General features: G+C 54.9%; 2 protein-coding genes across 9 annotated transcripts; both read left to right on the top strand.

Moving 5' to 3' along the window:
- Positions 1-186: 186 nt before the first annotated feature.
- SETD1A (SET domain containing 1A, histone lysine methyltransferase) lies at positions 187-22,929 on the top strand. 6 transcript variants are annotated; one of them, XM_025415899.3, is made up of 19 exons: positions 187-834; positions 1,619-1,783; positions 2,002-2,097; positions 3,845-4,115; positions 5,228-5,349; positions 5,576-5,805; positions 6,082-6,949; positions 7,104-7,889; positions 8,231-8,407; positions 8,538-8,625; positions 9,336-9,493; positions 9,657-9,744; positions 12,020-12,361; positions 18,190-19,239; positions 19,665-19,837; positions 19,930-20,040; positions 20,222-20,341; positions 21,935-22,072; positions 22,172-22,929. In XM_025415899.3, exons 2-19 carry the CDS (start codon positions 1,634-1,636, stop codon positions 22,343-22,345), a joined length of 5,142 nt encoding a protein of 1,713 aa, XP_025271684.3. In that variant the 5' UTR covers positions 187-834; positions 1,619-1,633; the 3' UTR covers positions 22,346-22,929. The 6 variants fall into 6 exon arrangements, with proteins under 6 accessions (XP_025271684.3, XP_025271685.3, XP_048967198.1 ...); XM_025415900.3 differs by having other exon boundaries at positions 187-873; XM_049111241.1 differs by lacking the exon at positions 187-834 and adding an exon at positions 906-1,039 and having other exon boundaries at positions 12,074-12,361.
- A 438-nt stretch (positions 22,930-23,367) lies between these two features.
- On the top strand, positions 23,368-27,042 carry HSD3B7 (hydroxy-delta-5-steroid dehydrogenase, 3 beta- and steroid delta-isomerase 7). 3 transcript variants are annotated; one of them, XM_035718391.2, is made up of 7 exons: positions 23,380-23,548; positions 23,925-24,092; positions 24,307-24,462; positions 24,719-24,827; positions 25,112-25,211; positions 25,479-25,548; positions 26,050-27,042. In XM_035718391.2, the coding sequence occupies exons 2-7, from the start codon at positions 23,927-23,929 to the stop codon at positions 26,463-26,465; spliced, it is 1,017 nt and encodes a 338-aa protein (XP_035574284.1). In that variant the 5' UTR covers positions 23,380-23,548; positions 23,925-23,926; the 3' UTR covers positions 26,466-27,042. The 3 variants fall into 3 exon arrangements, with proteins under 3 accessions (XP_025271698.1, XP_035574284.1, XP_025271697.1); XM_025415912.3 differs by having other exon boundaries at positions 23,391-23,548; positions 25,386-25,548; XM_025415913.3 differs by lacking the exon at positions 24,307-24,462 and having other exon boundaries at positions 23,368-23,548; positions 25,386-25,548.
- Positions 27,043-27,187: the final 145 nt, after the last annotated feature.

The following is a 27,187-nucleotide window of genomic DNA, read 5'->3' as shown; positions in this document are numbered from 1 at the left end:
TATGTGCGACGCCAGGCAAAGGGCCTGAGTCACCGCTGCTGGTTGTATTTTTCCACCTCCTGGGCACCCCTCCCAGCCCGCACGGTTTAGGTGGGTCCTACAGGAAGCGCCCCCGCGACGCCGGGCTTTACACGCCCTGGCCACGCCCTCTGTGCGCGGCGCCTTGGCCCCGCCCACAGGAGGGTCCGCAGATTCGCTAGGCCGGCTCAGAATTACTTGGGCCTCTCTGTACGGGGCCGAAATTTCTCATCGTACTCCGAGGGAGGCTTTGGGCCGTAGCCATCTCCCCAGGGTCGGAGCTGGGCATCCCCTAAGCTGTGCTACTAAGAAAGATCCAGAAAAGGTGGCCAACTTTGCCAACGGGGCTTGGCTAACCAGGCATTATTTTCCTGACTCCACCAAAGCGGGCGAAGGGAGGCGACAACTGAGGCCAGGATCTGTGGCGAATCTGCAGCCTCTTAGGTCTTTGGCCGCGCGAAGAAGAGGCAGGAAAGAGGAGCGAAGGAGGTCGCATTCCGTCCACCGATTCGCCCCGCCCGCCTGACGAATCTGCGCCTGTTCAACGCGCCACTCAAATCTCCCCAGCCCTGGCTGGCCTCCTCCCCTCCGCCCCGCCCCCTTTTCCTCAGGGATTAGTCGCTGCTTTCGTCGCCGCCGATTCGTCAAGCACCCCAGGCCAGAGCAGAGGGATAGTCTTGGTGAAGCCCACTCTCCGGGGAATGCGGCCAATCTCCAGGCTCCCTGGGCCGCAACTCTCGACCCTTAAAGGGTGCCGGCCGAGGCGAAGCCGCTTTCCTCGGCCCCGTGGATCTCCTGGCGGCACCCGTAGCGAAAGTGCGAATGTAGACGCTGTGCCCGCTGGGCCTCGCGCAGGTGGCGGTGGTGTTTGGTGCGCGCGCCGGGGAGGTGGTGGTGGGGGGGCGCCGCCGCCGCCACCGCTGCGGGGCCGGGTCTCGCGCTGCCGCCGCCGCCACCGCCGCCTCGCGCCGCTGAGGTGCCGCGCGGGGTGGGGGGAGGGGGAGCCGCTCGCCACGAGCGGGTGAGTGAGGCCTCGCCGCGCGTGCGCGGAGATGGGGGGGCAGATCGCGCCGGGGCGGGAGGAGAGGGCAGCGGCGCGCGTTCCCCCCACCCCCCCGCCCGGATTCGGGGCCGAAGCCGGGTCTCGGGCTCGGTCTCGCGGTGTTTCCAACGCCCCGAAGAGGTGCCACCTCTTGGCCAGGGGATCGGGGCGCGGGGACGCGAGCGGGTGTGTGGGAGCGAGAGCCGGGCTCGGCCCGGGCCGCTGGCCGGTGAGGAGGCGGGAGGGGGCGGGGCCTGCCAGGGGGCGGGGGAGGGGTCTTGCTCTGAGGCCAAGTGGGGCGCGCGCTAGGCAGAGCGGGAAGGTAAGGGGGCGCGAGATGGGCCTGGGGGCCTGAAGGGAGAGTTGGGAGGTGGAGAGAGAATGGGGTGTTGTGGTGAAAGAGGGTACTTGGGGGAAAATCTAGGGGAGCCACGGGTCATGGTGAGGTGTGGAAACTGGGGTGATAAGAGGACCTGAAGTCTGGGCTAGTCGGTGAGGGGCAGCTAGGGAGTCAGGCCTAAGTCCTGAACACCCTTGCGTATCCCTCTTTACTAACAGTGTAAATGAGCAAAGATGGATCAGGAAGGTGGGGGAGATGGGCAGAAAGCCCCGAGCTTCCAGTGGCGGAACTACAAGCTCATCGTGGATCCTGCCTTGGACCCTGCCTTGCGCAGGCCTTCTCAAAAGGTGTACCGCTACGATGGAGTCCACTTCAGTGTCAACGTGAGTGCCCCGGGCCTTGCCATCTAGGGAACTCCAAGCCCCATTCTCCTCTGTTACCTCTGTTTGGCACCCTGAACTCCCATACCCTTGGTCTGCCTTCTTAAAAGTAGGCAACCAGAACCCAGCTCTTTTGCAGGTGGGACTCCAAATGGGCTTCCTAGAGCTCAACAGCTTGGTTTCACCTTGAGCTGTCTTTCTGTTCCTGCCTTCCTTCCTAGGACTCAAAGTATATACCAGTGGAAGACCTCCAAGACCCCCGTTGCCATGTCAGGTCCAAAAACAGAGACTTTTCCCTCCCAGTCCCTAAGTTTAAGGTATGTATCTGCTAGACTCTTGCTGTGATGGCCCTTGGAGGGGCGGTTGGTGCAGAAGATCCATTCTGGTAGTTTAGTCTCAAGCTAATAAAAGGGGGAAGGGAGTCCTTCTATAAAAGGGTAACAACCAGGTCTTATAATCTCTGAGGGTGTAAGACTGAGTTGTTCTGGAGAAGAGTTGTGCTCATCTTCTAGAAAGGTATAGGTGAGGTGTTCCAAACAGGATGCTGACTTTTTGAAGGATGAAGTAAAGGCATGCTTGATGCTGTACCCATCATTCTGTACTCCTAGAAATGCACAGCATGGCAGTGCCCTGGTGTGATGCCCATTTCTCAGCAATTAAGAGGAGTGACAAGGCCAAGGACTCCATCCTTTGAGTTCTCTACTCTTCACTCCTCATTTGGCCACTTGATCATCCATCTTGTTTCCTCAGAAGATTCCTATTTCCCTGTCTAGCCTGAATACTCATCAAAGGCCTTGGACTGGCCTTTGAAAACTGATGGTTCTTGGTTTCCTTCACTAATTCTTTATCTTTCTGCCTCTTTATATAAACTATTTGGAAGGTTTTTCTCACTGCATTTTGTTCGCTTTGTATATTGTTTCCGGATGGTCTTTTTCATGCCCGTAATTTTGATTATTACTGAAACATTGGTGATTTCCAAATTTCTGTTTCCAGCCAAAATCAGTCTCTTGAACTCCAGACTTGTATGCCTGGTAGAGGGACAGCTCCATCTGGAGGCCCCACAGACATTGCAGACTCGAGATTAAAAACAAGTTATCTTTACTCCTTCTATTTCTCTTTTACTGATGAGGGGTAACACCATCTATTCAGTTGCACAAACTGGAAACCTGGGAGTTCTCCCGTGATTGTCCTCTTCTTTATTACATAATCTGTCACCAAGTCCTCCTGACTCTTCTTCCCAAATCCATCTCCTTTTTATATTAGTTTTTTTATTTCTGTTGTTATTGCTATTTTTTTAATGTCTTGTATTCATTTTGCCAAGTTTCCTCGTCTGCGTTCTCTTCTCCGATTTCATGATCCACCCTGCCATTTGTCTTTTTTATTTTACTCCTATTACTTTAGTTGCCAAATCCGTGTTTTTGTGCATTGGCACATATGGTTATTGATCTGGCCAAGCCTTGTCTCCCACCTTCAGGTATACAAGTGTGTTCTACTCTATTATACATATTGTAGTTTCTAGAAAATGCCAGGTTATTTTATAGTTCCATGTCCCACAAGTCCTTATCATCTGTTGAACTCTTGCTACCCAAAAAGCTAAATGGGAACTGACACCATCTTTATGAATTCTTCCATGCCTCTACTCCTTCTCTGAGCTCCTAAACACCCTGTCTGCACTTACACTGACCTTGTGCTCTATCGGAACTGTGTGTGTCTGCCTGAACCTGCTTTTCTGAACAGAAGTCTTTTTTTTTTTTTTTCCATCTTTATATTCGTAGTGCCCTGTCCGTGGCAAAAACTGAGCTAGTGAGCTGTTCCCTACAATCGGTTTCTTCCAAGTATGTTTACTTCTCAGTTGTACATTTCTTGTCTTATTTCTTGTGTTATTCTGCAACGAGAAGAACTCGGAGCAGAGAGGGGTTAGACTCCCGTGTCACTTGTTGGGGCACTTCCCTGCATTTCTGTGCCTGTGTTTCCCGGTCCTCTCTCTGTCTGGACCCAAGGTTCCCAAAGGGAACAGTGGCCAGTATGGAGACCCCGACTCAAGACTCCCTGTCCTCTCCGCAGCTGGATGAGTTCTATATCGGACAGATCCCACTGAAGGAGGTGACCTTCGCAAGGCTGAATGACAACGTGCGGGAGACATTCCTGAAGGACATGTGCCGGAAGTACGGTGAGGTGGAAGAGGTAGAGATCCTTCTTCACCCCCGCACTCGCAAGCACCTGGGCCTGGCCCGCGTGCTTTTCACCAGCACTCGGGGAGCCAAGGAAACGGTCAAAAACCTCCACCTTACCTCCGTCATGGGCAACATCATCCATGCCCAGCTGGACATCAAAGGTGAGGGTTCTCTTGCCTGCTGCCTAAGGTTGAGCTCCAGTAGAGACTGTACGTGCAAATGCCTGCTATGGGGCCAGATGAACGATCAAGTTCATGATCCCTCATCTGAAACTCGAGGCCACATGTGTTTCTGAAATTAGAATTTTATAGAGGAATTATGGCTTTTACGCATTTCGCATGTGTATGATCTTTTGCAAGGTTGCGTAGCATCTTTTGGTCTAGCATGCGACTGTATTTGGGAATGTGTGAAGGGTCCCACTAAGAAGGATCAATAAAAACTAACTAGTAAATTGCTTTAGCTTGGGTCAGATTTTGAGATCGAATTAAAAAAAATGCTCGTCTGGAGTTTCGTGGGGTTTTGAAATTTGGGATGGAGAATCAGGGATCCGTACAGATGAGTGAAGTGGCCTGGGGTTCTGTGTTCAGAAGCAGCAAGGAAGAGTGGGGGACTTGGGGGATTGTAGAGCACTGTGCCACGGGAAGGAGGCAGCTGTTACTTGGCATTAGCCAGTTTGCAAGTGGGAACGAGGACTCGTGTTACCAAGGAATGTTTTTTTATTGTCAGAAGTCTAGGTTTTTGTGTGCTGTCTCATGTTTTTTAAATGCTGCAATCCCCTTCCCAAAATTTTTAAGAGATTTTAAAGGGCGAAGAAGCCACAGACGTGGCTTAGAGTTAGCTCTCAGGCTGTCACTTTGCACCCTTTAGTTTGTAGGCTGAAGAGTGTGATGGGATCTAGCATCAGACCACCTGGGGCTGAGTTCCAGTCTGTCACTGACCAACTTTGTGACTTTGTGCAGGTCAATTTTCTTCGAGTCTGTGAAACAGGGGTACTGATGCTTCTCTCTCCTGGTGATCATCCAGCTTCATAGTATAAGTAGAGGCGTTTATTTCTAAGCCGTGAAGTGTCATTCGGTATGTTGTTTATAGTGTCATGAGGTGGAGATGAGGCAGAAAGTCCCAAAGGTAGAGACGAGGTAGAACTGAAATCCCCGCACCCAGGACTCCAAGAAATCATAGGAAGCTTGAGGTCTGAGAAGGAAAGGGGAAAGACCAATCAGGAAGAGGAGTTTCTTCCTTCCGACATTGACACTTCCCACCTCTCTTCCTCCAGGACAACAGCGAATGAAGTACTATGAACTGATAGTCAATGGCTCCTACACCCCTCAGACGGTACCCACCGGGGGCAAGGCCCTGAGTGAGAAGTTCCAGGGCTCTGGTGCAGCCACTGAGACGGTACGTAGCTGGTGGTTGCCGTAGGCCTAGCCACATGGGCATAGTGCTTGGGTGCCAGGAACACTATTTGGGAGGTTCTGGGCTTCCTTGTTAAGGATAACAAGAGCCAAGAAAAGATGTTGAGATACTTTCAAAAGGCAGGGGCCTGAGGTTCTTGGTTCAGGGAAGGGCAAGTTGTCAAATGTACTTGATCTTCTTTCCTCCCTGCTCTACTTTTGCCCTCCAGACTGAATCCCGCCGCCGCTCCTCCTCTGACACAGCTGCCTACCCGGCAGGCACCACAGGCGTGGGCACTCCTGGAAATGGCACCCCTTGCTCCCAGGACACGAGCTTCTCCAGCAGCCGACAAGACACCCCATCTTCCTTTGGCCAATTCACCCCTCAGTCCTCCCAAGGAACCCCTTACACATCTCGGGGCAGCACCCCCTACTCTCAGGACTCTGCCTACTCCAGCAGGTACAGAGTAAACACCCTCTGGGGCCCCCAGATTCTGGGAGCGCCACTAGGAAGAAGATACCTGGAGTCTCTCTAGAAGGGAGCTGGGAGTAATTTGTCCTGGTTTCTCTGTGGGTTCAGCCTGTCGTCAGGGAACTCACTGCCTAGCCAGACACCCAGCAGTGTGTAGATTTTCCTATGGGGGCGGTGTTGGGGAGCTTTGGGTACTGAGAACCAGGACGCTAGGGTTTGGTCCTTTGGAGCTGAACCCCACTGACTCCTGCGCTTTTTCTCCAGCACCACTTCGACTTCCTTCAAGCCCCGGCGCTCAGAGAACAGCTACCAAGATTCCTTCTCCCGCCGCCATTTCTCTGCATCCTCAGCCCCCACGACCACCTCCGCAGCTGTCTCAGCCACTACTGCAGCCACTGCCTCGTCCTCATCCTCCTCCTCCTCCTCCTCCTCCTCCTCCTCGTTGTCCTCATCCTCCTCGTCGTCCTCTTCATCTTCATCCTCTCATTTTCGTGGTACTGACTCAAACTACCCGGCGTATTATGAAAGCTGGAATCGCTACCAGCGCCATGCTTCCTACCCTCCCCGTCGGGCCACACGGGAAGAGCCCCCTGGGGCATCTTTTGCTGAAAACACAGCTGAGCGCTTCCCACCTTCCTACACTTCCTACCTGCCCCCGGAGCCCAGCCGGCCTGCTGACCAGGACTACCGGCCACCTGCCTCAGAAGCACCACCCCCGGAGCCCCCAGAACCTGGTGGAGGTGGGGGTGGGGGGGGGCCCAGCCCTGAGAGAGAAGAAGCTCGGACCTCCCCCCGCCCAGCTTCACCTGCCCGCTCCGGCTCCCCGGCCCCAGAGACCACCAACGAGAGCGTGCCCTTCGCTCAACATAGCAGCCTGGATTCCCGCATCGAGATGTTGCTGAAGGAGCAGCGCTCCAAGTTCTCTTTCCTGGCGTCTGACACAGAGGAAGAGGAAGAGAGCAGCACCACAGGCCCTAGTTCTAGAGACACAGGGAGCGAGGCACCTCCTGGGTCTGGTCACGGGCCCTGCACACCCCCTCCAGCCCCTGCTAATTTTGAGGATGTGGCACCCACAGGAAGTGGGGAACCAGGGGCTCCCCGGGAGTCTCCCAAGGCCAACGGACAGAACCAGGTGAGGTTGGGGTCAGCTGGCAGAGGTACCGGGTTCCGGGAGGCAGGGCTGGGCCCGAGGTGGGGGTCAGGAAATTAGACATGAGAGCGGGTATTTGAGGGAAAGCCCTGGAGCAGACAGAGGCTTTCTGTGACCCTCGTCTGCATCCCTACAGGCTTCTCCATGCTCTTCTGGAGAGGACATGGAGATCTCCGATGACGACAGGGGCGGCTCACCCCCTCCGGCCCCGACACCCCCCCAGCAGCCTCCACCCCCTCCTCCTCCACCCCCTCCTCCTCCTCCATACCTGGCTTCCCTGCCCCTTGCTTATCCTCCCCACCAGCCCGCCTACCTCCTCCCACCGCGCCCTGATGGGCCGCCTCCCCCCGAGTACCCCCCACCTCCTCCGCCACCCCCCCACATTTATGACTTTGTGAACTCCCTAGAGCTCATGGATCGACTTGGGGCTCAGTGGGGGGGGATGCCCATGTCCTTCCAGATGCAAACCCAGATGTTAACTCGACTGCACCAGCTGCGGCAGGGCAAGGGATTGACTGCTGCCTCAGCTGGCCCCCCTGGTGGCGCCTTTGGGGAGGCGTTCCTCCCATTCCCACCCCCCCAGGAGGCAGCCTATGGCCTACCCTATGCTTTGTACACACAAGGGCAAGAAGGCCGGGGGGCATACTCCCGGGAAGCCTACCACCTGCCTTTGCCTGTAGCAGCTGAGCCCCTGCCCTCCTCCTCCGTGTCGGGAGAAGAGGCCCGGCTGCCTCCCAGGGAGGAAGCAGAGCTGGCAGAGGGCAAGGCCTTACCATCAGCAGGCACCGTGGGGCGTGTGCTGGCCACCCTCGTCCAAGAGATGAAGAGCATCATGCAGCGAGACCTCAACCGCAAGATGGTGGAGAATGTGGCCTTTGGAGCCTTTGATCAGTGGTGGGAGAGCAAAGAAGAGAAGGCCAAGGTGAGGGACAATGCCTGGGACTGAGGAACTCTTGGGGCTTTGCTGGAGAGAGTAGATTTCTGGCTTATATGGCCCTTAAGTCTCAATGAGCTTGGATTTTCAACATTTCCGTTTGTAGAGTGGGAATGATAGCTGCTTTGTAAGGTGGGTGGACTGAATGAGCAGACTTTGGAGAAAATGCCTGTACAGGGGCTGGTGCAAGGGAGGTGTGGCATAGATCTGTGTCAAATAGAGGAGTGAGTAGATGCATTTCTGTATTCTTGGGACCTGGGAGTAGTTCTCAGGCAGGAGGCAGGAGGGAGCGCCTAGGTTCTGGGGCTCAGTCCCCCTACTGCCTGCAGCCATTCCAGAACGCAGCCAAACAGCAAGCCAAGGAGGAGGATAAAGAGAAGACAAAACTCAAAGAGCCGGGCCTGCTGTCCCTCGTAGACTGGGCCAAGAGTGGGGGTACCACAGGCATCGAGGCCTTCGCCTTTGGGTCAGGGCTGCGAGGGGCCCTGCGGCTGCCTTCTTTCAAGGTACTCAGAGCTGGTCTCGCCTCATAGGGAGGAGAGGGTGTGGTGGGGACCTCCCTTCCTTGGGGGAGAGGTGGTTGGGATCTGTGACCGTTTGAGTTCGAAACCAGCCCTATCTCTTCCCACACCCCAGGTAAAGCGAAAAGAGCCTTCGGAAATTTCAGAGGCCAGTGAGGAAAAGAGGCCCCGTCCTTCCACTCCAGCTGAGGAAGATGAAGATGGTGAGTGAGGGGTCAGGTGGGAGGAGACAGGAGAGGGTGCCTGCTGCTGATAGGAATACAGGAGGCAGGGACAAAGGGGGAAGGTGTCTGGGGGCAAGTAGCCAAGTAGAGAGATTGAAGTAAAGTGCTGAGAAGTATGAAGAGCTTAAGAGAGGGTCATCCTTGAGTCCTAGTTGTGGTTCTCACTGTGTGCTGATAGAAGTTTCCTGTATTTCATTTTTCCAATGGAAAGTGGAAATGGTTAATTTCAACATCTAGGATCTTAGGGTTTCAAGGTTAAACGGGTCACTTACCCAGGTTTCCCATCCAGTGCTTAAGCTCTTCTCCAGCCTTCCTTCCACTTTTGTCTAAGTCTGAGCTGTTGGTTGATGGCTTACATGGCTAGGAAACTTCTTAGTCTGATTGGCTTCCCCAGAGACCCTTGGGCCTTAGTGCTGTTTTCTTGGGGCAGGCTCTCTCTTCCACCTAACCCAGAGAAGGATAAAAGGTTACACGGGTGCAGTGTGGCCAAGCTATAGAACTGTTAGGTAGCTCTGAGGTTTTTGTGTTCTCCTGTGGAACTTCACCTTCTTGTCTGTCAAATGAGGTTTGTCTTGTTGGACCGTTGGGAAGATCAGCAGTGGTGGGTGCAAAGCTCCTTTCAGGCCAGGGGAACAGGAACTGTTACTACTGATGGTAAATTGCCCTAACTGCCACTCCACTGGGTCTAGACCCTGAGCGAGACAAGGAGGCTGGAGAGCCCGGGCGTCCGGGGACCAAGCCCCCAAAGCGAGACGAAGAGCGAAGCAAGACCCAGGGCAAGCACCGCAAGTCCTTTGCTCTGGACAGTGAGGGGGAGGAGGCTTCCCAGGAGTCCTCCTCCGAGAAGGTGAGGGGCCATGACGCCCAGTCCCTGCCAGAAGCCTACTTCCTGAGTTCCCGTCCCCATAGCTGCTTCCTCTCTGGGCTGGAGCCTAGGCAGCGGTGCCTCCTGGAGGACCATTGTCCTTTACTTGTTAGTCCCTATTTTTTGTCCTTTTTTTTTTTTTAAGGAGGAGGAGGAGGAGGAGGAAGATGAAGAAGATGAAGAACGTGAGGAGGCCATGGACGCTGCAAAGAAGGAGACGGAGGCGTCTGATGGTAAGTACAGGCAGGAGGGGAGGATTCTGGCTTGGGGAGGAAGGGATTCCACTGCCTTCCTCGCCCTTTCCTGAGTCCACACAGAAACTTCATGCTGGATTTATTAGCCACCTTTGCTCCTTCCAAAGTAACTGTCTCTTAGCCCCATCTCTTGGAACCCTTGGCCTATTGTAAACAGTTAACTCTGATGTTCAACAGTTCCCTTCTGCTTAGCTTCTGTACTGACATGTGGCTGTCCCCTGAAGACCACCCAGCAGAACTTCCTTACTTTTCCCAACTCCTCAAGACGTGGGGTCCCGAGTTCTCCTGCTACCCCGCCCCCCTGATACTACCAGACTGTGCCTTTCTGCCTTCAAAGAAGAAGGCCCAGCCACCAAGCCGTGCTTCCCCTTCCTCTCCTCTCCCCTTAGCTGCCATCACCAGATACGACTCCACTCTTCAGTTGAACACCTGTTTGTCCATATGCATCCATTGAGTCTTGAGTACATAGTTTAGTCTTGTTTCTCGTCCATTTGTTCAGAATTAGCTCTTGAGCCCTTACTCGGTACTGGTAGCCATTCTGGGTATTGGGGACACATCTTTTATGGGACTTGGGATCAGTTGGAGGGGAGGAGGAGACTTGACAGATGAACAAATAGTAGCACCTCGGATAGAGATACGTAGTTTAAAGAAGAGAAACTAGGTTACTGGGGTAGAATAACGGGTGGGGGAGCTGGGGAAAGATGGGCTGTTCTAGATCTCTTGGAGAAGGAGCGCCTCTGAGAGGTACTGTCTCAGTGGAGGCCAGATGGGGATAGTGATGATCTGAGAGCCTGCCTTTTCAGGAAGGCAGAGGGCAGGGTCAGCTGTTCTAAGGGTGCAGATTGCTGCATGTCTGCTTGGTCACCACTTTCTGACTGTTGCACCACCTCAGTGTTCCTGGGATTTGTTGCCTTCTTTGTTCCTGCTGGCCTTTCTCACTGAGTCTTCTGCAGCAGTTAGACTGACTTCCGTGTCTTTAGTCCCATCATTCCTCTTCCATTCCAGTCCATTTTCTAGTCTGCTGATGGAATTCTCTTTCCTCCATTGCATACCTGACCCTGTGACTTCCCTCCATAAAGTCTATTTCTAGCTCCCTGTTTTCTAGAAGATGACTCTTCAGCCCGGTATTGTAGGCCATTTATAACCTAGCTTCTGTTTATCTGTTCAGTTCCCATCCTGCCATTCTCCAGACCCATCCCTGGCCACCCCATCTGTTCTAAATTCATCCAGGTGTGTTCCTCGGACACTTCACGGTTCTTAACTTAAAAGTCCTTCTGACATATTGCCATTTCCCAGAGGCATAAAGCCAGAACATTTTTAAAGCTTACTTTCCCCCAGGAATCTTTTTTATTAGTCTCATCCGGGTAGCATCTCTGAGACCCACCTTGGGAAAAGCTTCAGTGGTTAGAGCAGACTACTTACGGTTTCCAGGTCTCCCATCTCCCTGCACGTCTGACTGCCCTGTTGAGCCTTCACGTCTTCCTCGTGTTCTTCTACTTGTCGTTTCTTGATTTCAGCATCTCCCTCACAGGGATCCCTTCCCTGACTGGATCTTCCAGGCAGAATCTAGGACTTCCCTTGGCCAAGCTCCCGTGGTCTGTCTGTCTTTCTTTCTTTCTTTTTTTTTTTTTTTTTATTTCTTTTTATTTATGATAGTCACAGAAAGAGAGAGAGAGAGAGAGAGAGGCAGAGACACAGGCAGAGGGAGATGCAGGCTCCATGCACCGGGAGCCCGACGTGGAATTCGATCCCGGGTCTCCAGGATCGCGCCCTGGGCCAAAGGCAGGCACTAAACCGCTGCGCCACCCAGGGATCCCTCTCTCTCTCTTCTTTCTTTCTTTCTTTCTTTCTTTCTTTCTTTCTTTCTTTCTTTCTTTCTTTCTTTCTTTTTAAGATTTTATTTATTTATTCATGAGAGACAGAGAAAAAGAGAGGCAGAGACACAGGCAGAGGGAAAAGCAGAGAGCCATGCAGAGAGCCTGATGTGGGACTTGATCTGGGGACTCCAGGATCACGCCCTGGGCTGAAGGCAGGCGCTAAACTGCTGAGCCACCCAGGGATCCCCTCCCCTGCTCTTTCATACTGAAATTGGTCTCAACTGTGAACAAAGAGTGTGCTTACCCAACTCCTTGAGGGTTGGACTTCCCAGCACAGAGTGTAACCCATCCGTAGTAGTGAGTCAGTGAATGAATCCATGGCTTGACCAAGTGAGGAGTGTTCCCACCTCGCCTGATTGCCCCTTCTGGATTTCTAGGCGAGGACGGGGAAAGCGATTCGTCCTCCAAATGTTCTCTGTATGCTGACTCAGATGGTGAAAATGATAGCACGTCGGACTCCGAGAGCAGCAGCTCCTCCAGTTCCTCATCTTCCTCCTCATCGTCCTCATCATCCTCATCAGCCTCATCATCATCTGAGTCCTCCTCGGAAGAGGAAGAGGAAGAGGAGCCGCCAGCAACTGTACCCTCAGCATCACCTCCCCCCAGAGATGTCCCTGCGCCCCCACCAGCGCCTGCGGAAGAGCCTGAGCCAGAGCGGGTTGCAGGCTCCCCAGCTATGCCTCTCCCTGAACAGGAGAAGTCTCCAGCAAGACCTGCAGGTGGGTACTACGGAGCTGGTGATTTGGTCTCTGTTGATGCTGGTGTCGGTCTTTGTGAGAATGGTGGGGTCAGTATTTGTGAATTACGTACAAGTGCAGGGCTTTGTTTGAACGTGTGCAAGTTGGACTGAAATCACTATCTCCTGTCAGTCCTCCCTTGGAGACATTAACAGCCACATTCAAACTGTGCTGCTCTGAGCAGCTCACAGAGCCATAGCAGGGTGTACATCTACTAAGGAAAACGGTGGTCTCACCCCCTACCCCACCCATCCCAGAATGGTCTCTTTGTAAGTTAACTAAGGAGAAAATTCCCAACATGACAAATTCCTCCTACTGATTTTTCCTGAGCTTGTGCCTTAATATGTAGTGTGTGCTTGCAGGTGATTACATGGACAAACAGGTGGAAGATAGATATTGATAGTATTGACTCAGAAGTTAAATTTACCTTTGCTTTTCCTTTGTGAGTTTGTTCCTTTGTTGTTTTGTAGTACATACACGTAATTTGTCCTTCTGAGTGAACTGTTCAGGCAGTATGTATTTGTTTACTGAGTACAGTTGACTCTTGAACAATGCGAGGTTTAGGGGTGCTAATCCCCTGTACAGTTGAAAATACGTCTACAACTTTTGATTTCCCAAAAACTTAACTGTTAAATAGCCTACTATTGACTGGAAGTCTTACTGATGACTTAAGTAAGTAGTCGGTTAGCATATTTCCTGTACGTTATATGTATTGTATGCTATGTTCTCACGAGAGAATAAGTGTGAGAAAAAAAGTCTTTAAAATCTTTAGTAAGATACATTTACAAAACTATATCTGTCAGAAAAAGCATGTGTATAAGTAGCCTGCACAGTTCAAACCCATGTTGTTCTGGCATCATCTGTACTTACGGTAGGTGCAGGGGGCCCCGTTCTCCCCTCCTGAAGCTTATGGTCTATAGGGAGAGAGAGTTGAGTTGAGTAATAAATACCTAAGAAAGTCTGTGATGGCAAACTGTCAAGCACAACAAGAGAAAAGTGCAGGGTGCTCTGAAAACCTGAGTACGTCTGCAGGAATGTCTTTGCTGGTCTTTTCTGCTGAAGCCTCATCAGACTGAAATACAGGCAGAGCAGGCAGCCGGGCATGAGTAATACATACAAAGGCCAGAGGGCAGAGGAAACAGCATGCTGGAAGACAGAAACCTTACGGATGGTGAGAAGTGAGGGGAAACTGGGATGGCTGAAACTGGAGAGGTGAGCAAGGAGTGGGCCGTTCAAGGTGAATTGGCCATATTAGGAATTTGGTCTTTATTTTGAAGGCATTAAAATGCCATCAGAGGGGTGTGACAGGATCTTATTTGTGTTTTGAGGAGATGCAGTACAGAGAAGACTTGGAGATGGGCTAGAGCCCGTGTGGGCAGCTAGGAGGCTATGGTGGTTGGTGAGGAAGGCACACGACGGCGGGCACTGGGAGTCAGGTGTTCTTAGGTGGTGTCTGTCAGTTCTCAGACTGGACATGGCCTTCCACATAGCCCTCCCAAACGTAACTGAGAATCTGTGGTCTGAAATGAGCAGTGACCACAGGAAGAACCCCCAGCACTGTTACACTCTTCTGGTGCAGACCTTGCAAGAGGAGTTGAGGTTCTCAGTGATCTAAGATGCCTCTCCTGGCCTCTTTGAGCCCACTGGGAGCAGAAGAGCTGGTGATCAGAGGGCATCGCTCTCAGGGAGGTAGGAAGAGTAGGGCGTGGTCAATTTTGAATTTTGCCAGAAAGATCATTCTGGTAGGAAGGAGAGGGATTGGAAGAGGTGGGGAAGGAGGTAGGATGACCTATGGGAGAGTTTAAGAGAATGCAGGTGAATGAAGGGCATGAACCCAAGCAAGGCAGGTTACAATGAGCTGCATGGAGCGGAAGTAGGGATGAGGATTTGAGAGACATTTAGGAGATAGAACCACTTGCTTAAACTACTTCCCAGGAAAGGGAAGATAAAGGAGGAGGAGGAGAAGCGGCATTAGGAAGAAAGCTGATGCACTTCCTTGGGGTTTAGTTTGATATGCCTTTGCGACCTCCAGGTAAGAAACATCCAACAGGCAGCTGGATCAATGGATCTGAGGGTCTGGCAACAACAGCAGGCTGGAAACGAGGTAGGCAGATATTTGAGAGGAGCCCAGGCGTGGGTGTGAGCACATTTACACACCCTAGAACAACTCATGGATCAAGAGAAGGTGCCAGTGCATTGTATCTATAAGAGATAGATGGGCAAAGGGGAGCCGGAGGAGGCCGAGCAGGAACTATTAGCAGGACAGGAAAGAAAACCAGGGAGCTTGGTTTTCAAAAGGAGGGAGTGGTGTGTATCAGTAGGCCAAAAGAGAGATGGTAAGAGGAAAAGTTTCTGTTGGATTTAGCAGTTAGGGGGTCACTGGTGACCTTATCAATTTCAGTAGAGAAGATCAGATCAGAGGCAAGTTAGGAGTGTTAAAGGAGTGAGGGCAGGTGACAGAGAAAACTAGTCTTCTGGAAGGATAGACTACTCCTGTGAAGAGAGAGTTGAAAGGTTGTGATGAATATTATTAGTTAAGTGCTTGAGTGCTTCCTGTGTGCCAGGCTCTAGGCCTAGCACACTGCAGATTTGTTTTCTCATGTAGTCTTCATACCATCCCTGTTAATCTCATTTTCCAGATAAGGAATTTGAGGTTCAGTGAGATGCTCAAGGTCACCCAGCTGGGATTGGAGAGACAGGAGAAGGCAGGGTTGATGGAGGGTTAGTTTTTGCAAATAGGTGAGGCTTGAGATACAGATATGGGGCAGGAAGAGGGACACGCAGAGTGTGTAGTACCTGTTGGAGTGGCCTCCCTGGGGGTGCACAGGTGGACTCGAGGTCTGATACACATGTGCCTATAATTGGGATGGCAGGGAGATGTGGGCTTTCATGCCCAAGGACCCCCTGTTTCACTCTGCAGTAGGAAAGAAGCGTATTTTCTCAGCACAAGGGGGTGGATGGAGGAGGAGCCTTGATGAAGGAAGGAGAATGAGGATGAAAAGGCTTGTGACTCAGATTCCCTGCTGAGACTGGAGGTTCAGGGGAAAAGGTGGAGAAAATGCAGATAGGTCGGTTGGGCAGAGTCAGGTCAGGGTTGGGGTCTCCAGGGTGGCAGCAGTAGCTGAAGAATGTGGAAAGTGCTGTGAAAGGAGATGGCAGAGTGAGGGCCCTGTGGGCAGGCACAAGAAGGAAAGCAGCTGGTTTAGAAGGATGGTGACCGGCTAGAGGGAGCCAGGAGGTGGGGTGAACTGAAGGGACCTGGGGAACTGTGATCAGAGGGGAAGAGGTCCCAGTTGGGGCTGTTCCAGGGGTTAATGAAGTCATGTGTGTGACTTGGGGGCTAGCTGAGAACGAGTAAAGGAAGGCATGGGAGAAGGGAGAATAAGGGGAACGAGGTATATGGCAGAGTAGGGAGGAGAGAGGTAGATGGCAGAGTAGGGAGGAGAGAGGAAGGGTAAGGATGTTCATGTTCCATGGATGCAGCTGGAAAGAGGGAAATGTGGCCCGATGGCAAGAGAGGGCTTGTGTGGTGGAACCCAGAGATGGGACCTGGATGCCTTTGGGATTTGCCTTTCTTCTGTCTTTGGTCTGATTCATTCCTCTCTCCTGAAGATGGGCTTCCCCTGCTTCTGTCCAACCCTACGGAGAAACCCACTCCTCTCTTAGATCCTTATTTCCACGGAAGTCTCTCGTGACACTGGCTTGGGTCTAGTAGTCATCAGTTAATGAACGCCAGGGGCAGGGAGTGGGGCAGGTCATGTAGTAGAAACCTTGGCTTCTGGGAGATATATAGACTGGGTAGGTACCCCAGAAGTTATCTCCCTAAATGAAAGACATGGCCAGGTTTCTTTCAGAACAGGAAGCAAAGAGAACTCTGTGTGAAGAAGCTAAGCCAGGAGAGAAATTTGTTCCTAAGAGCCAGGCTTCCAGAGGGCACCGTGGCTAGGTTGGGATGATGGGTCAAAGGCAGGGCTGCCCCAAAACAGAGAAGAGAAGAGGCAAGGAGACTTGGAGAAGCTAGAGGATCTGGGACAAGCACCCAGGGCCTCACTAGCTTCAGAGCGTGGTTCACTGCTGGCTGAGACCCCAGCTGCTGTGCAGTCTTGGCAGATGGGGCTGAAGGCCTTGCTCAGGGTGCCTGGCTGGGGAGTGTCTGTTAGGGCAGCAGACAAGTGTTGCTCACTGCCTGCTTGGGTCAGACCTGGAGCTGGCCGCCTTTTAGCTCTGGGAGTGCCAGAGTCAGATGTGAAACCACTGACTTTCCACTGCAGGATGTCCAGGGGAGCATGGGGCAGTAGATGGAGCTTGAAATTCAACCCAGCCTGCCTGGGGTGCAGATCTTGTTCTGGCATTTGTGAGCTGTGTGACTTTGGGCCAGCTATTAACATTTCTCTGCCTCAGTTTCCTTCTCTGTAAGCTGGGTTTAATAATAGTACCCACCTCACAGGGTAGTTTTTGAGGAATGAAATGAGTAGTTAACATATGTGAAAGAAAGTCTTGGATTGATGCTTGGCATGAAGTATTAGTTATTAATCTGCTGCTGCCATCCTGAAGACTGGCACTTGAGAGCCGCCGGCCTTCTGGTTCTGAGAGGAAGTCACTACCAGCATAGCCTTCACAAAGATGGCATTGAGCTCGGTGAGCTTTCCCAGTAGGCAGGAGGGGAGAGGCACGTGTGAAAGGCCGCGGCTGTTCCAAGTGGCTGAAACCTAGGAGGGGAAAGGGTTAGTCTGCAACACAGGGTCTGCCCCAGAGAAAGGGCAGTGTAGTCTTGAGCTGTATTCAGGCTCCCACATTCAGTACCAGACTTGAGGGCCCCAGCAGAGGGAGGACAGGTTCCTGTCTGGGGGACTGGGGAGAGAGAATGCCACCTGCTCAAGATGGTGTGTCCCCTCCTCAGACCACTCCCTAACCTTGGGGTCTCACCTTCACCCTCAGCTTCTTTAGGGGAGTCTTCCTGACCCCTCCCCACTTTGGCAAACCCTGGTGCTCCTTGGCAGGTGGTGGCAAGGAAACAAATACTATGCAGTGTTTCAATACAAAGACTCAATGCTTACATTGTATCTTTACCACCTCACTGAACAGAGAACATTGTAGTTGAAATAATGGATACTTTAGTTCAGAGAGGGTTAATTGCATCATCATACCAGGCGGTGGTCCATCCTCTGTGCTCCTAGTCCTTGGACATAATTCAGTCACCACTAGTCTTGGTTAAAAGGATAGAGCTTGGGCAGCTCAGGTGGCTCAGCGCTTTAGCACCTGCCTTTGGCCCAGGGCGTGATCCTGGAGACCCAGGATCGAGTCCCACATCAGGCTCCCTGCGTGGAGCCTGCTTCTCCCTCTGCCTGTGTCTCTGCCTCTTTCTCTCTCTGTGTCTCTCATGAATAAATAAATAAAATCTAAAAAAAAAAAAAAAAGAACTTAAGTGTGTGTCTCCCTAGAGCCCCCACCTCAACTCTCCAGAGTTTGGGCTGGACATTGGTTTCCTGTCACAGTCCCCATTGGACTGTAATCTCTGTGAGGGCTTTGAAAGTGCCCAGCGTGTCGGCCCTATGCCTGACACACTTGTGCTCAGTGAATGTTTGTCGAATATATGAATGAGCAGGTGCAGAACCTCCTGCCAAGGGGAGCCCAAGGTGCAGAGGACTTGTTGCAGCTGTGAGGCAGCAGCATGTTTGCTGGGTGAGCACATGTGTGCCAGAAGCAGAGGAGAGCCTGCAGCCTTGGTGTGGACTCCCCAGTGAGACAGGCCAGTACCCTGCCCGCAAGCTGCTGACCTTCTCTTTTTCCCTGTGTGCTTCCTTCCCCAGGTTCCACTGAGGAACCACCTCCCAGTGTGCCCCAGCCTCCCCCTGAGCCGCCAGCGGGACCCCTGGCCCCCGTTCCCCGCCCTGATGAGCGCCCCTCCTCTCCTATCCCCCTCCTGCCCCCACCCAAGAAACGCCGGAAAACGGTCTCCTTCTCTGCCTTGGAGGAGGTGCCAGCGCCAGAGCCTCCCCCAGCCACCCCGCCACAGATCAAGTCTCCTGGCCCTGTGTCCCGCAAAGTCCCCCGGACTGTGGAGCGGACCATTCGAAACCTGCCCCTGGACCATGCATCTCTGGTCAAGAGTTGGCCTGAGGAGGTGTCCCGAGGAGGTCGGAGCCGGGCTGGAGGCCGAGGCCGTTCTACTGAGGAGGAGGAAGCTGACCCAGGGACCGAAGTGGACCTGGCGGTGCTGGCCGACCTGGCCCTGACCCCAGCCCGTCGTGGGCTGACTGCCCTGCCACCAGGTGACGACTCGGAGGCCACAGAGACATCGGATGAGGCCGACCGCCCAGGCCCCCTGCTCAGCCACATCCTCCTGGAACACAACTATGCCTTGGCTGTCAAGCCGCCGCCCTCCACTCCGGCCCCTCGGCCTCTGGAGCCAGTTCCTGCCCCTGCGGCCCTCTTCAGCTCTCCAGCAGATGAGGTCCTGGAGGCCCCCGAGGTGGTGGTGGCTGAGGCGGAGGAGCCAAAGCAGCAGCAGCAACAGCAGCAGCAGCAAGAGGAAGGAGAGGAGGAGGAGGAGGAAGAGGAGGAGTCCGAGTCTTCCGAGAGTAGCAGCAGCAGCAGTAGTGACGGGGAGGGCGCTGTCCGGCGGCGCAGCCTCCGCTCCCACACCCGGCGCAGGCGGCCACCCCCGCCCCCTCCACCCCCTCCACCCCCTTCCTTCGAACCCCGCAGTGAGTTTGAACAGATGACCATCTTGTATGACATTTGGAACTCGGGCCTGGACTTGGAGGACATGGGCTATCTGCGGCTCACGTACGAGCGGCTGCTGCAGCAGACAAGCGGGGCTGACTGGCTGAATGACACCCACTGGGTCCATCACACCAATATCCTGGGCCCTAGAGGCCAGCTTGCTCCGCACAAGAAGGCAGGCCCCAGGGGTGGGGGCAGGCTGCCCTGGGGTCGCACAGCTAGGGAGCAGCCCTCTCACATCGCAGCTAGCGTCTCTGTTTGCCTCCCTCCCTGTTCTCTCTGCCACATTCAGCCTGGTTGTTCTCCTCTGGCCCCCAGGCCATTCTTTTCTCTTTGCCTCTTGCCCCTTCTCTACCTCCCTGAGTTTTTTCTGGCAGAAAAGGTGAGATCTAAGGCTTTCTTCTCTCCATTTTTCTGCCCTCCTCATGCTAAATAATGCTTGGGCCCTCCTGCTAAGGTCAGTCACCCTTTCCATGGGCTGGGACTGGGTGGACCGAGGGGAGAGGGCCCCAGGGATCTGGCCAGCAAGGAACCCATTTTCTTCCTTAACACCCTGCACTCACCAACCTGAGCACTCCAAAACGCAAACGGCGGCCCCAGGATGGGCCCCGTGAGCACCAGACAGGCTCAGCCCGCAGTGAAGGCTATTACCCAATCAGCAAGAAGGAAAAAGACAGGTACCTGGATGTGTGCCCTGTTTCGGCCCGGCAGCTGGAAGGAGCAGACACTCAGGTAAGGCTCTGCCCTCATACCTGGCCCATTGGTGTCACTACTCACGGTTGCCCCTGTCACTTACCTCCCCCCCTGCATCCTGCTTCTCCCAGGGGACTAACCGTGTGCTCTCGGAGCGCCGGTCTGAGCAGCGGCGGTTGCTGAGTGCCATCGGCACCTCCGCCATCATGGACAGTGATCTGCTAAAGCTAAACCAGCTCAAGGTGAGGAGCAGGGACTTAGGGGAAGAGAGGCCCGGTGGGCGGGCAGCATCATGCGGTCTCCTGGGGTTGGGCATGGAGGTGAGTGGCCGAAGCACACTTCTCCCCTTGGAGGACTGCAGCAAAGGCAAGGAGTTAGGTTGAGGGAGGCGCCCAGCAGCACAGCCTGCATTCTGCCCTCTAGTTCCGGAAGAAGAAACTCCGCTTTGGTCGCAGCCGGATCCACGAGTGGGGTCTGTTTGCCATGGAGCCCATTGCAGCTGACGAGATGGTCATCGAATACGTGGGTCAGAACATCCGCCAGGTAAGGCCCTGTACCTGGCTCCCAGTAAGATGGCAGCATAGCAGCTGGCATGAGAAACACCTCATCTCTGGATAAAGGTCCACATAACCTCGCAGTTCCAAGACATAGTTGGTGAAACCTGCCTGTGTTTCCTTCGACAGTTAGTGATGGGTCCTTGTAAACTAGGTGGTGACAATCCAGCAAGGAGGAAGGGCCAATATTCTCTCTGGCTATGAGGGTCTCATAGTTCAGTGGGGGAAGAGCCACTGCATAAAGAACTGCACCAAAGGATGATGTCTGGTTGATGGGGAAGAGGAAGCTTGGGGAGGCACAGGTGGTGGGGCACAATGACGTGTAAGCCGGGAGCTGAAGGATGATGACTCCCCAACTCAGAGGAGGGGAAGGGTGCTCCCAGCCACTGGACAGCATGTGCAGAGGTCTGGAGGCAGGATAGTCTCAGTAGGGCAAGGAAGTCAGGATGGCAAGATGGAAAAACCAGGACTGGTGGCCACCAAGAGAGGCAGGTGGAGGCCACACTTCGTGGACCTTAGGTGCTTAGAAGCTGTGTTGTTGAGCTGGGGCCAGTGATAAGGGGAGGGAAGCCATGGCCAAGTGCCCAGCAGTGACAGGCTTTGCAGTCAGTAGGCTCCCTCTGGCTGCAGTGTGAAGGGACAGCCAGAGGCGGGGACAAGTGGGGGTGCGGTCACAGAGATCCCAGCAGAGGCCCAGGGGACCCAGACTAGGCAGTGGCAGCCAAGGTAACAGGAGTCTGTGGGTCCAAGGCAGCTGGCAGCACTGAGCAGCAAGTTGGCTCTAGAGAGTAGGGGAGGGAAAGAGGGGAGGCCATTTCTTGGGCTGCTGGTGAGGGGGGTGAGGAGGAGAAGCAGCTGTGTGGTGGAGAGGAGTTCCAGTCAGGGCCTGTAAAGCTGCAGGGCCCCAGGGACATCTAGAAATTGACGCCTAGCAGCTCCATTGAGGTGGATTTTGGCTGGAGATGGAAGTTTGGGAGGAGGCCCCACCACTTATCTGGCAGTTGAAGCCCTGGAAGAGAATGAGATCACCCCAAGGAGAGAGCACAGAGGGTTTATCATGCCATGTTCTGGGAAATAGGAATCACTCCTCCTCACACAAGAATGTGGACCTTGAGGGCATCAAGTGGCAGCCTGGGGGTGCCTGTCTTGGACAGAGGGTCCTGGGAGAAGAGACGAATAGGGTTCGGGCCCCAAAATGACCATGTCACATCAGGAACCAGCATGGCTTCACAGGAGGCTGGGGGCTCCACCATGGGCCAGGCAGAGGCTCCAGGAGGAGCCAGTGGCTGCTGCTCAAGTCCACTGAGCCCGGCACATTTTCCTGAGATCCCCTTTGGGAGACTTAAAGTGGCAGCCAAAGGTGTCGGTGTGGGGGGAACCTTGAGGAGGGGGCCCTTGGAAGCAGGTGGTTGACTCCTTGGGTGGGTGGGAGCCAGAGGAGGAGCTGCTCACCAAGACAGGTCAATGTGCCACCCACCCCAGGGTGGTAGCTGGAAGGCCAAGCGGGTCCCCTTCACTGGGGCTGGTGGGGTCAGGCCCAGTCTGGCAGGAAGCTGACTGGGACGGCACCCCGTCCTACCAGATGGTGGCTGACATGCGGGAGAAGCGCTACGTGCAGGAGGGTATTGGCAGCAGCTACCTGTTCCGGGTAGACCATGACACCATCATCGACGCTACCAAGTGCGGCAACCTGGCGCGGTTCATCAACCACTGCTGCACGGTGCGCAGGGGGGTGGGGGAACGGGGTGGGAGGTGCTCAGGGTGGGGCGGAGACTCCAGGACCAAGGGCGTAAGCTCACATGGCCCTCCCCTCCTACAGCCCAACTGCTATGCCAAGGTGATCACCATCGAGTCCCAGAAGAAGATCGTGATTTACTCCAAGCAGCCGATTGGTGTGGACGAGGAGATCACGTACGACTACAAGTTCCCTCTGGAGGACAACAAGATCCCGTGTCTGTGCGGCACCGAGAGCTGCCGGGGCTCCCTCAACTGAGGTGGGGCGGGACCGGCGCCCGCGCCTCTATTTATTTCCCCGGGGTCTGGGGAGCCCTAAGCCCAGTGAGGGAGCCTCAGTCCCCGGAGGTAACTCCTGCCTCCCCTGTCGCCCCTGCCCACCCACCTCCTAACTTTTTTTTCTTTGCGGAGAAGAAGCTGTAAATGTTTTGTAGCTGCCAGCAGCTGTTTCCTGTGGAAACCTGGGGTGCCGGCCTGTACAGATCCTGTTCTTGGGGGGCTGCATAGCCCCCTTGCTTTGTGTTAATGGGGACTTCCCCTTTGTGCCCTGCGTGCACCCCTCCCCAGTTCAGGGGTCTCTAGGGGCAGCGGCCATGTTCTCCCCCTGGGGGGGGTGCCCTGTGCCCCCAGTCCTAGGGACTCCGTGCCTGGAACCCTGCCTCATCTTCTGTTCCTGCCAGACCCTGTGGGTCACCCTCCCACCCTGGTTCCTGGAAGCTTCTGCTCTGCCAGACCAGGATGATGGGGGGTGGGCCCTTCCTATTGGGCTGGATTGTACATATGTTAATAGCGCAAACCCAACGCCACATTTTTATAATTGTGATTAAACTTTATTGTACAAAAGTGCTTGGTCAGTATCTTTGGGGAAGAGTAGGTGGGTGGCGGGGGGTTGGGGGTTCAGGACAGAGGATTGGTTGCAAGTGAAGAGAAGGGGAAATGGGTGGCCTGCAGGTTGGGTGGGTAGACCTGCAGACTCAACCACCATTGCTCTGGGTCACCTATTAGTCTGGAATAGTCATCCAGAAATCCCCCACCAAGGTCAGCCAGAGCTGGGCCAAGGTCAGCCTCCCTTCCCTTCCCAGAACCACAGCCGCTGCTGGGCTTCTGGTATCTTGGGAAATCCAGCAAAGGGGAAGGATTGACGTCATGAGGTGGGAGTGAGGTCATCCCACCTGTCCCATCCTCTGCCCACCCAGCGTGTTCTGGCTTCCCCGGGCCGTATTCCCCAAGTTCTTTGCCGGAAGCAGACGCCCGCGGAGCGCAGAGTGGCCGCCAGGGGGCGCCCTATGGCAAGAGCTCAGGGGACGGAGGGGTGGAGGCTGGGCTGGTGTCTGTTCCTGGAATGGGCCAGGAGGGAGGAGGAGCAAGCGGAAGGGGACGGTGTGTTGGCCGACCGCTGGGGCTCCGAAAGAAGACGGCCCCTCCGGTGGGCAGTTTGAGTATCTCGGGACCGTGGCTGCAGGTAGGCAGAGGTGATGCCAGGGCTCCCAGGTCCCCTTCCCTAGTCACAGCCCTTCCCATCTCCCTCTCCCTTCCTCTTCAACCCTTCACATCCTACCCTCCATTTTTGTCTTGGAACCTTCCCCTCCAGCTCAACCCCTGAGCCCTTCCTAAAACGCCAATCCCTCACCCTTTCAGTCGCAGTAGCTGCAGCTGGCAGGGTCAGAAGACAGGTGGTAGCCTAGCTGCTGTGCCACAGCCCCAGCTTTTGGGAGCCACTCTGGCCCCTGTGTCTCGGCTCCCGTCCCCTAGGCCAGAGGCCCCATCTCAGGGTCGCAGGTGTGCTGCTGGCGCTGGGTGGGTGGTGGCAGGTAACTCAGGTTCTCTTCCCGAGCCAGGCATGGCAGACTCCACAGAGGTCCGGGAGCTGGTGTACCTGGTCACAGGTGGCTGCGGCTTCCTGGGGGAGCATGTGGTGCGGATGCTTCTGCAGCGGGAACCCCGGCTCTTAGAGCTGCGGGTCTTTGACCTGCACCTGGGTGCCTGGCTGGAGGAGCTGAAGACAGGTAAATCACAGTGGGGAGGGAAGGAGTGGGGTGGGCGGACTCCCTTTGCCGTGGTGGAAAAGATGATGCCTGTTTATAACTTCCGCGCCCATGGATGGGATGAATGAGTCACTTTGGGAATATGTGGCTCCTAAGGGTGTAGGCTGAACCCAGCAGCTGGCCAGCGGCCCCAGCTCAAGACATTGCTTCTGGCTGCCTCTCCTATCCTTCCCAGGGCCTGTGCAGGTGACTGCCATCCAGGGGGATGTGACCCAAGCCCACGAGGTGGCAGCGGCTGTGGCTGGAGCCCACGTAGTCATCCACACAGCCGGGCTGGTGGATGTGTTTGGGAGGGCCAGCCCTGAGACCATCTATGAGGTCAACGTGCAGGGTGAGGTGGCTATTTGTTCCCTACCCCCTCTTTGACCTTGACTTCTGGGATTCTCTTGTGAAAACCTGTCCTCTGGACACTCCTGCCCCTGTAATGGCAATTTGGCTACCCTCACTGACCTGCTGTAGTTTTCCTTGGACCTGGGGAAGGAAGCCACGGGCCCTCATCCAGAGTGGAGATGGGGGGTGGGAAAGATGCTGCGAGGGAGGAAGTTTTAGCTTCAGTACACTCTTTCCCTCCCTGCCACCTCTCCCAGGCACAAAGAACGTGATTGAGGCTTGTGTGCAGACTGGAACACGGTTCTTAGTCTACACGAGCAGCATGGAAGTTGTGGGGCCCAACATTAAAGGCCACCACTTCTACAGGTAAGCTTAGTTTCCCCCCAGTACTTGAGAGCCCCATCTCCCCTCAGCATTAAGAATTTTCCTTCTTGGGCAGCCTGGGTGGCTTAGTGGTTTAGCGCTGCCTTTAGCCCGGGGCCTGATCCTGGAGCCCCGGGATCGAGTCCCACGTCGGGCTCCCTGCATGGAGCCTGCTTATCCCTCTACCTGTCTCTCTGCCTCTGTCTCTCTCTCTGTGTGTGTCTCTCATGAATTAATAAATAAAATCTTAAAAAAAAAAAAAAAGAATTTTCCTCTTCCTCAACTAGGGGCAATGAGGACACCCCATATGAAGCAGTACACAGGCACCCCTATCCTTGCAGCAAGGCCCAAGCTGAGCGGCTGGTCCTGGAAGCCAATGGAAGGAAGGTGAGACAGGAGGCGAAGAGACAAAGACGTGGTGGGCAGGGCTGCTAGTCAGAGGCAGAGCCAAGGCCAGAGGGACTACTTTACATCCTGCCCCAATCATCGATTTCGGGAGGCCAGGGCAGAGGGCAGGCTGCTGGGTCCTAGGTCTTAGCTATGCCTACCTCTTGCCCCCAGGTCCATGGGGGGCTGCCCCTGGTGACATGCGCCCTGCGTCCCACTGGCATCTACGGTGAAGGCCACCAGATCATGAGGGACTTCTACCACCAGGGCCTTCGTCTGGGGGGTCGACTCTTCCGGACCATCCCTGCCTCTGTGGAGCATGGCCGGGTCTATGTGGGTAAGGCCCGGGCTACACTGTGGAGGGGGGGTGGGGTGGCGGGGAAGGCTGAGAACGGGGCAGGACCCACGTAGTCCTGGGTGGGCAGTGTGTGCCCCGGCTAGCAAAGGGAGAGCCACACATGGGCCAGAGTAGCCGGATACTCGGGTATTATCTGCATGGCCACGGAGGACACACCAGCTGTGTGAGTTGGGAAGGCTAACATAAAAAACACATCACAGGCCAACTGGTTATGGGAACAGCATCTCTCCAGGAGAGGTGAGGGGCAGCGTCTACACAGGACCAACAGAAGTAGCAGCATCCACACAGGCTGGCCCAGGAGAGCAAGTGGCCACAGGGCCTGGGGAGGAAGCAGCCTTCACCAGGGCCCTGGTTCACAGGCACACCTACGTGAGCCCCAAGAAGGGGCAGCTTGGACACGGGCTGGCTCAGGAGAGCACAGAGTCTCCACAGCCTCCAGGGCACTCAGGGCCACATCTGCCCCCCTTCCCCCGCTGACAGGCAACGTGGCCTGGATGCACGTGTTGGTGGCTCGAGAGCTGCAGCAGCGAGCTGCCCTGATGGGCGGCCAGGTGTACTTCTGCTATGACCAGTCGCCCTATAAGAGCTACGAGGACTTCAACATGGAGTTCCTGGGCCCCTGCGGACTGCGGCTGGTGGAGACCCGCCCGCTGGTGCCCTACTGGCTGTTGATGCTTCTGGCTGCTCTCAACGCCCTGCTGCAGTGGCTGCTGCGGCCGCTGCTTCTCTATGCACCCCTGCTCAACCCCTACACGCTGGCTGTGGCCAACACCGCCTTCACTGTGAACACCGACAAGGCTCGGCGCCACTTCGGCTATGAGCCCCTGTTCTCGTGGGAGGACAGCCGGACCCGCACCATCCGCTGGGTGCAGGCCATGGAGGGCTCGGCCCGGTGACGGTGGAGCAGGGAGAGGGAGGCCCCCCGAGCCCTCAAACCCTGGGCAAGGAGGGAGGCCTGCCTCCTAGTGCTGGAGGGGCGTCTGGCACCACACTGACGCGCCCACAGCCCTCCACATCTTTAATCCACGGGAGCGAGCTGTGGGTTTGGTCCCGGTACCTCTGAGTTCTAGGGCAGGGTTTGGCAAATGTCTGATTCCCCTAATGTTCCCACCTGCCCCGTCCCTTTCTGGCTTTTCAAGCAGGAAGTGAAGAGTTCCACGGGCTTCATGCTGGCCTTCTGACGTCCAGGCAGGACCCTTGGGCCTGCATTTGGACTGAAGTTGCTTTGTGGCTCCTCCCACCACCTTTGGCCCTCCTTGGCGGTCAGCATCCCATTATTTTAAAATTTTTATTACCTTCGGACAGCTCTCTTTCCTGTGAAGCCTAAGCAAATCCGTGTACTTTCCCTTCTTCCCACCCGTCCACCCAAATTTGTTCCTATAATATTGTCAGAGCTCTGCCTGAGGGATCTGCCCCAGGAATGCTATACCTGGCCGAGCCCTGGATTAAAGCTCCTCACCCAGCTTGGGTCTATCCACCTGTCCGGCTTTGTCTCCCACCACGTCTCCCCCTCCCCACGGCGCCTGTCCCACACGGCGCCAGAAGGAAGTGACCACACAGCACGCCCGCTGTTGGATTGGTTGCTATTTCTCCCGTCCCACGGGGCCCGACCCGGCCC

Source organism: Canis lupus, chromosome 6 (assembly GCF_003254725.2).
Source record: "Canis lupus dingo isolate Sandy chromosome 6, ASM325472v2, whole genome shotgun sequence".
Taxonomy (NCBI): domain Eukaryota; kingdom Metazoa; phylum Chordata; class Mammalia; order Carnivora; family Canidae; genus Canis; species Canis lupus.
This window is presented reverse-complemented; position numbering and strand designations above follow the sequence as displayed.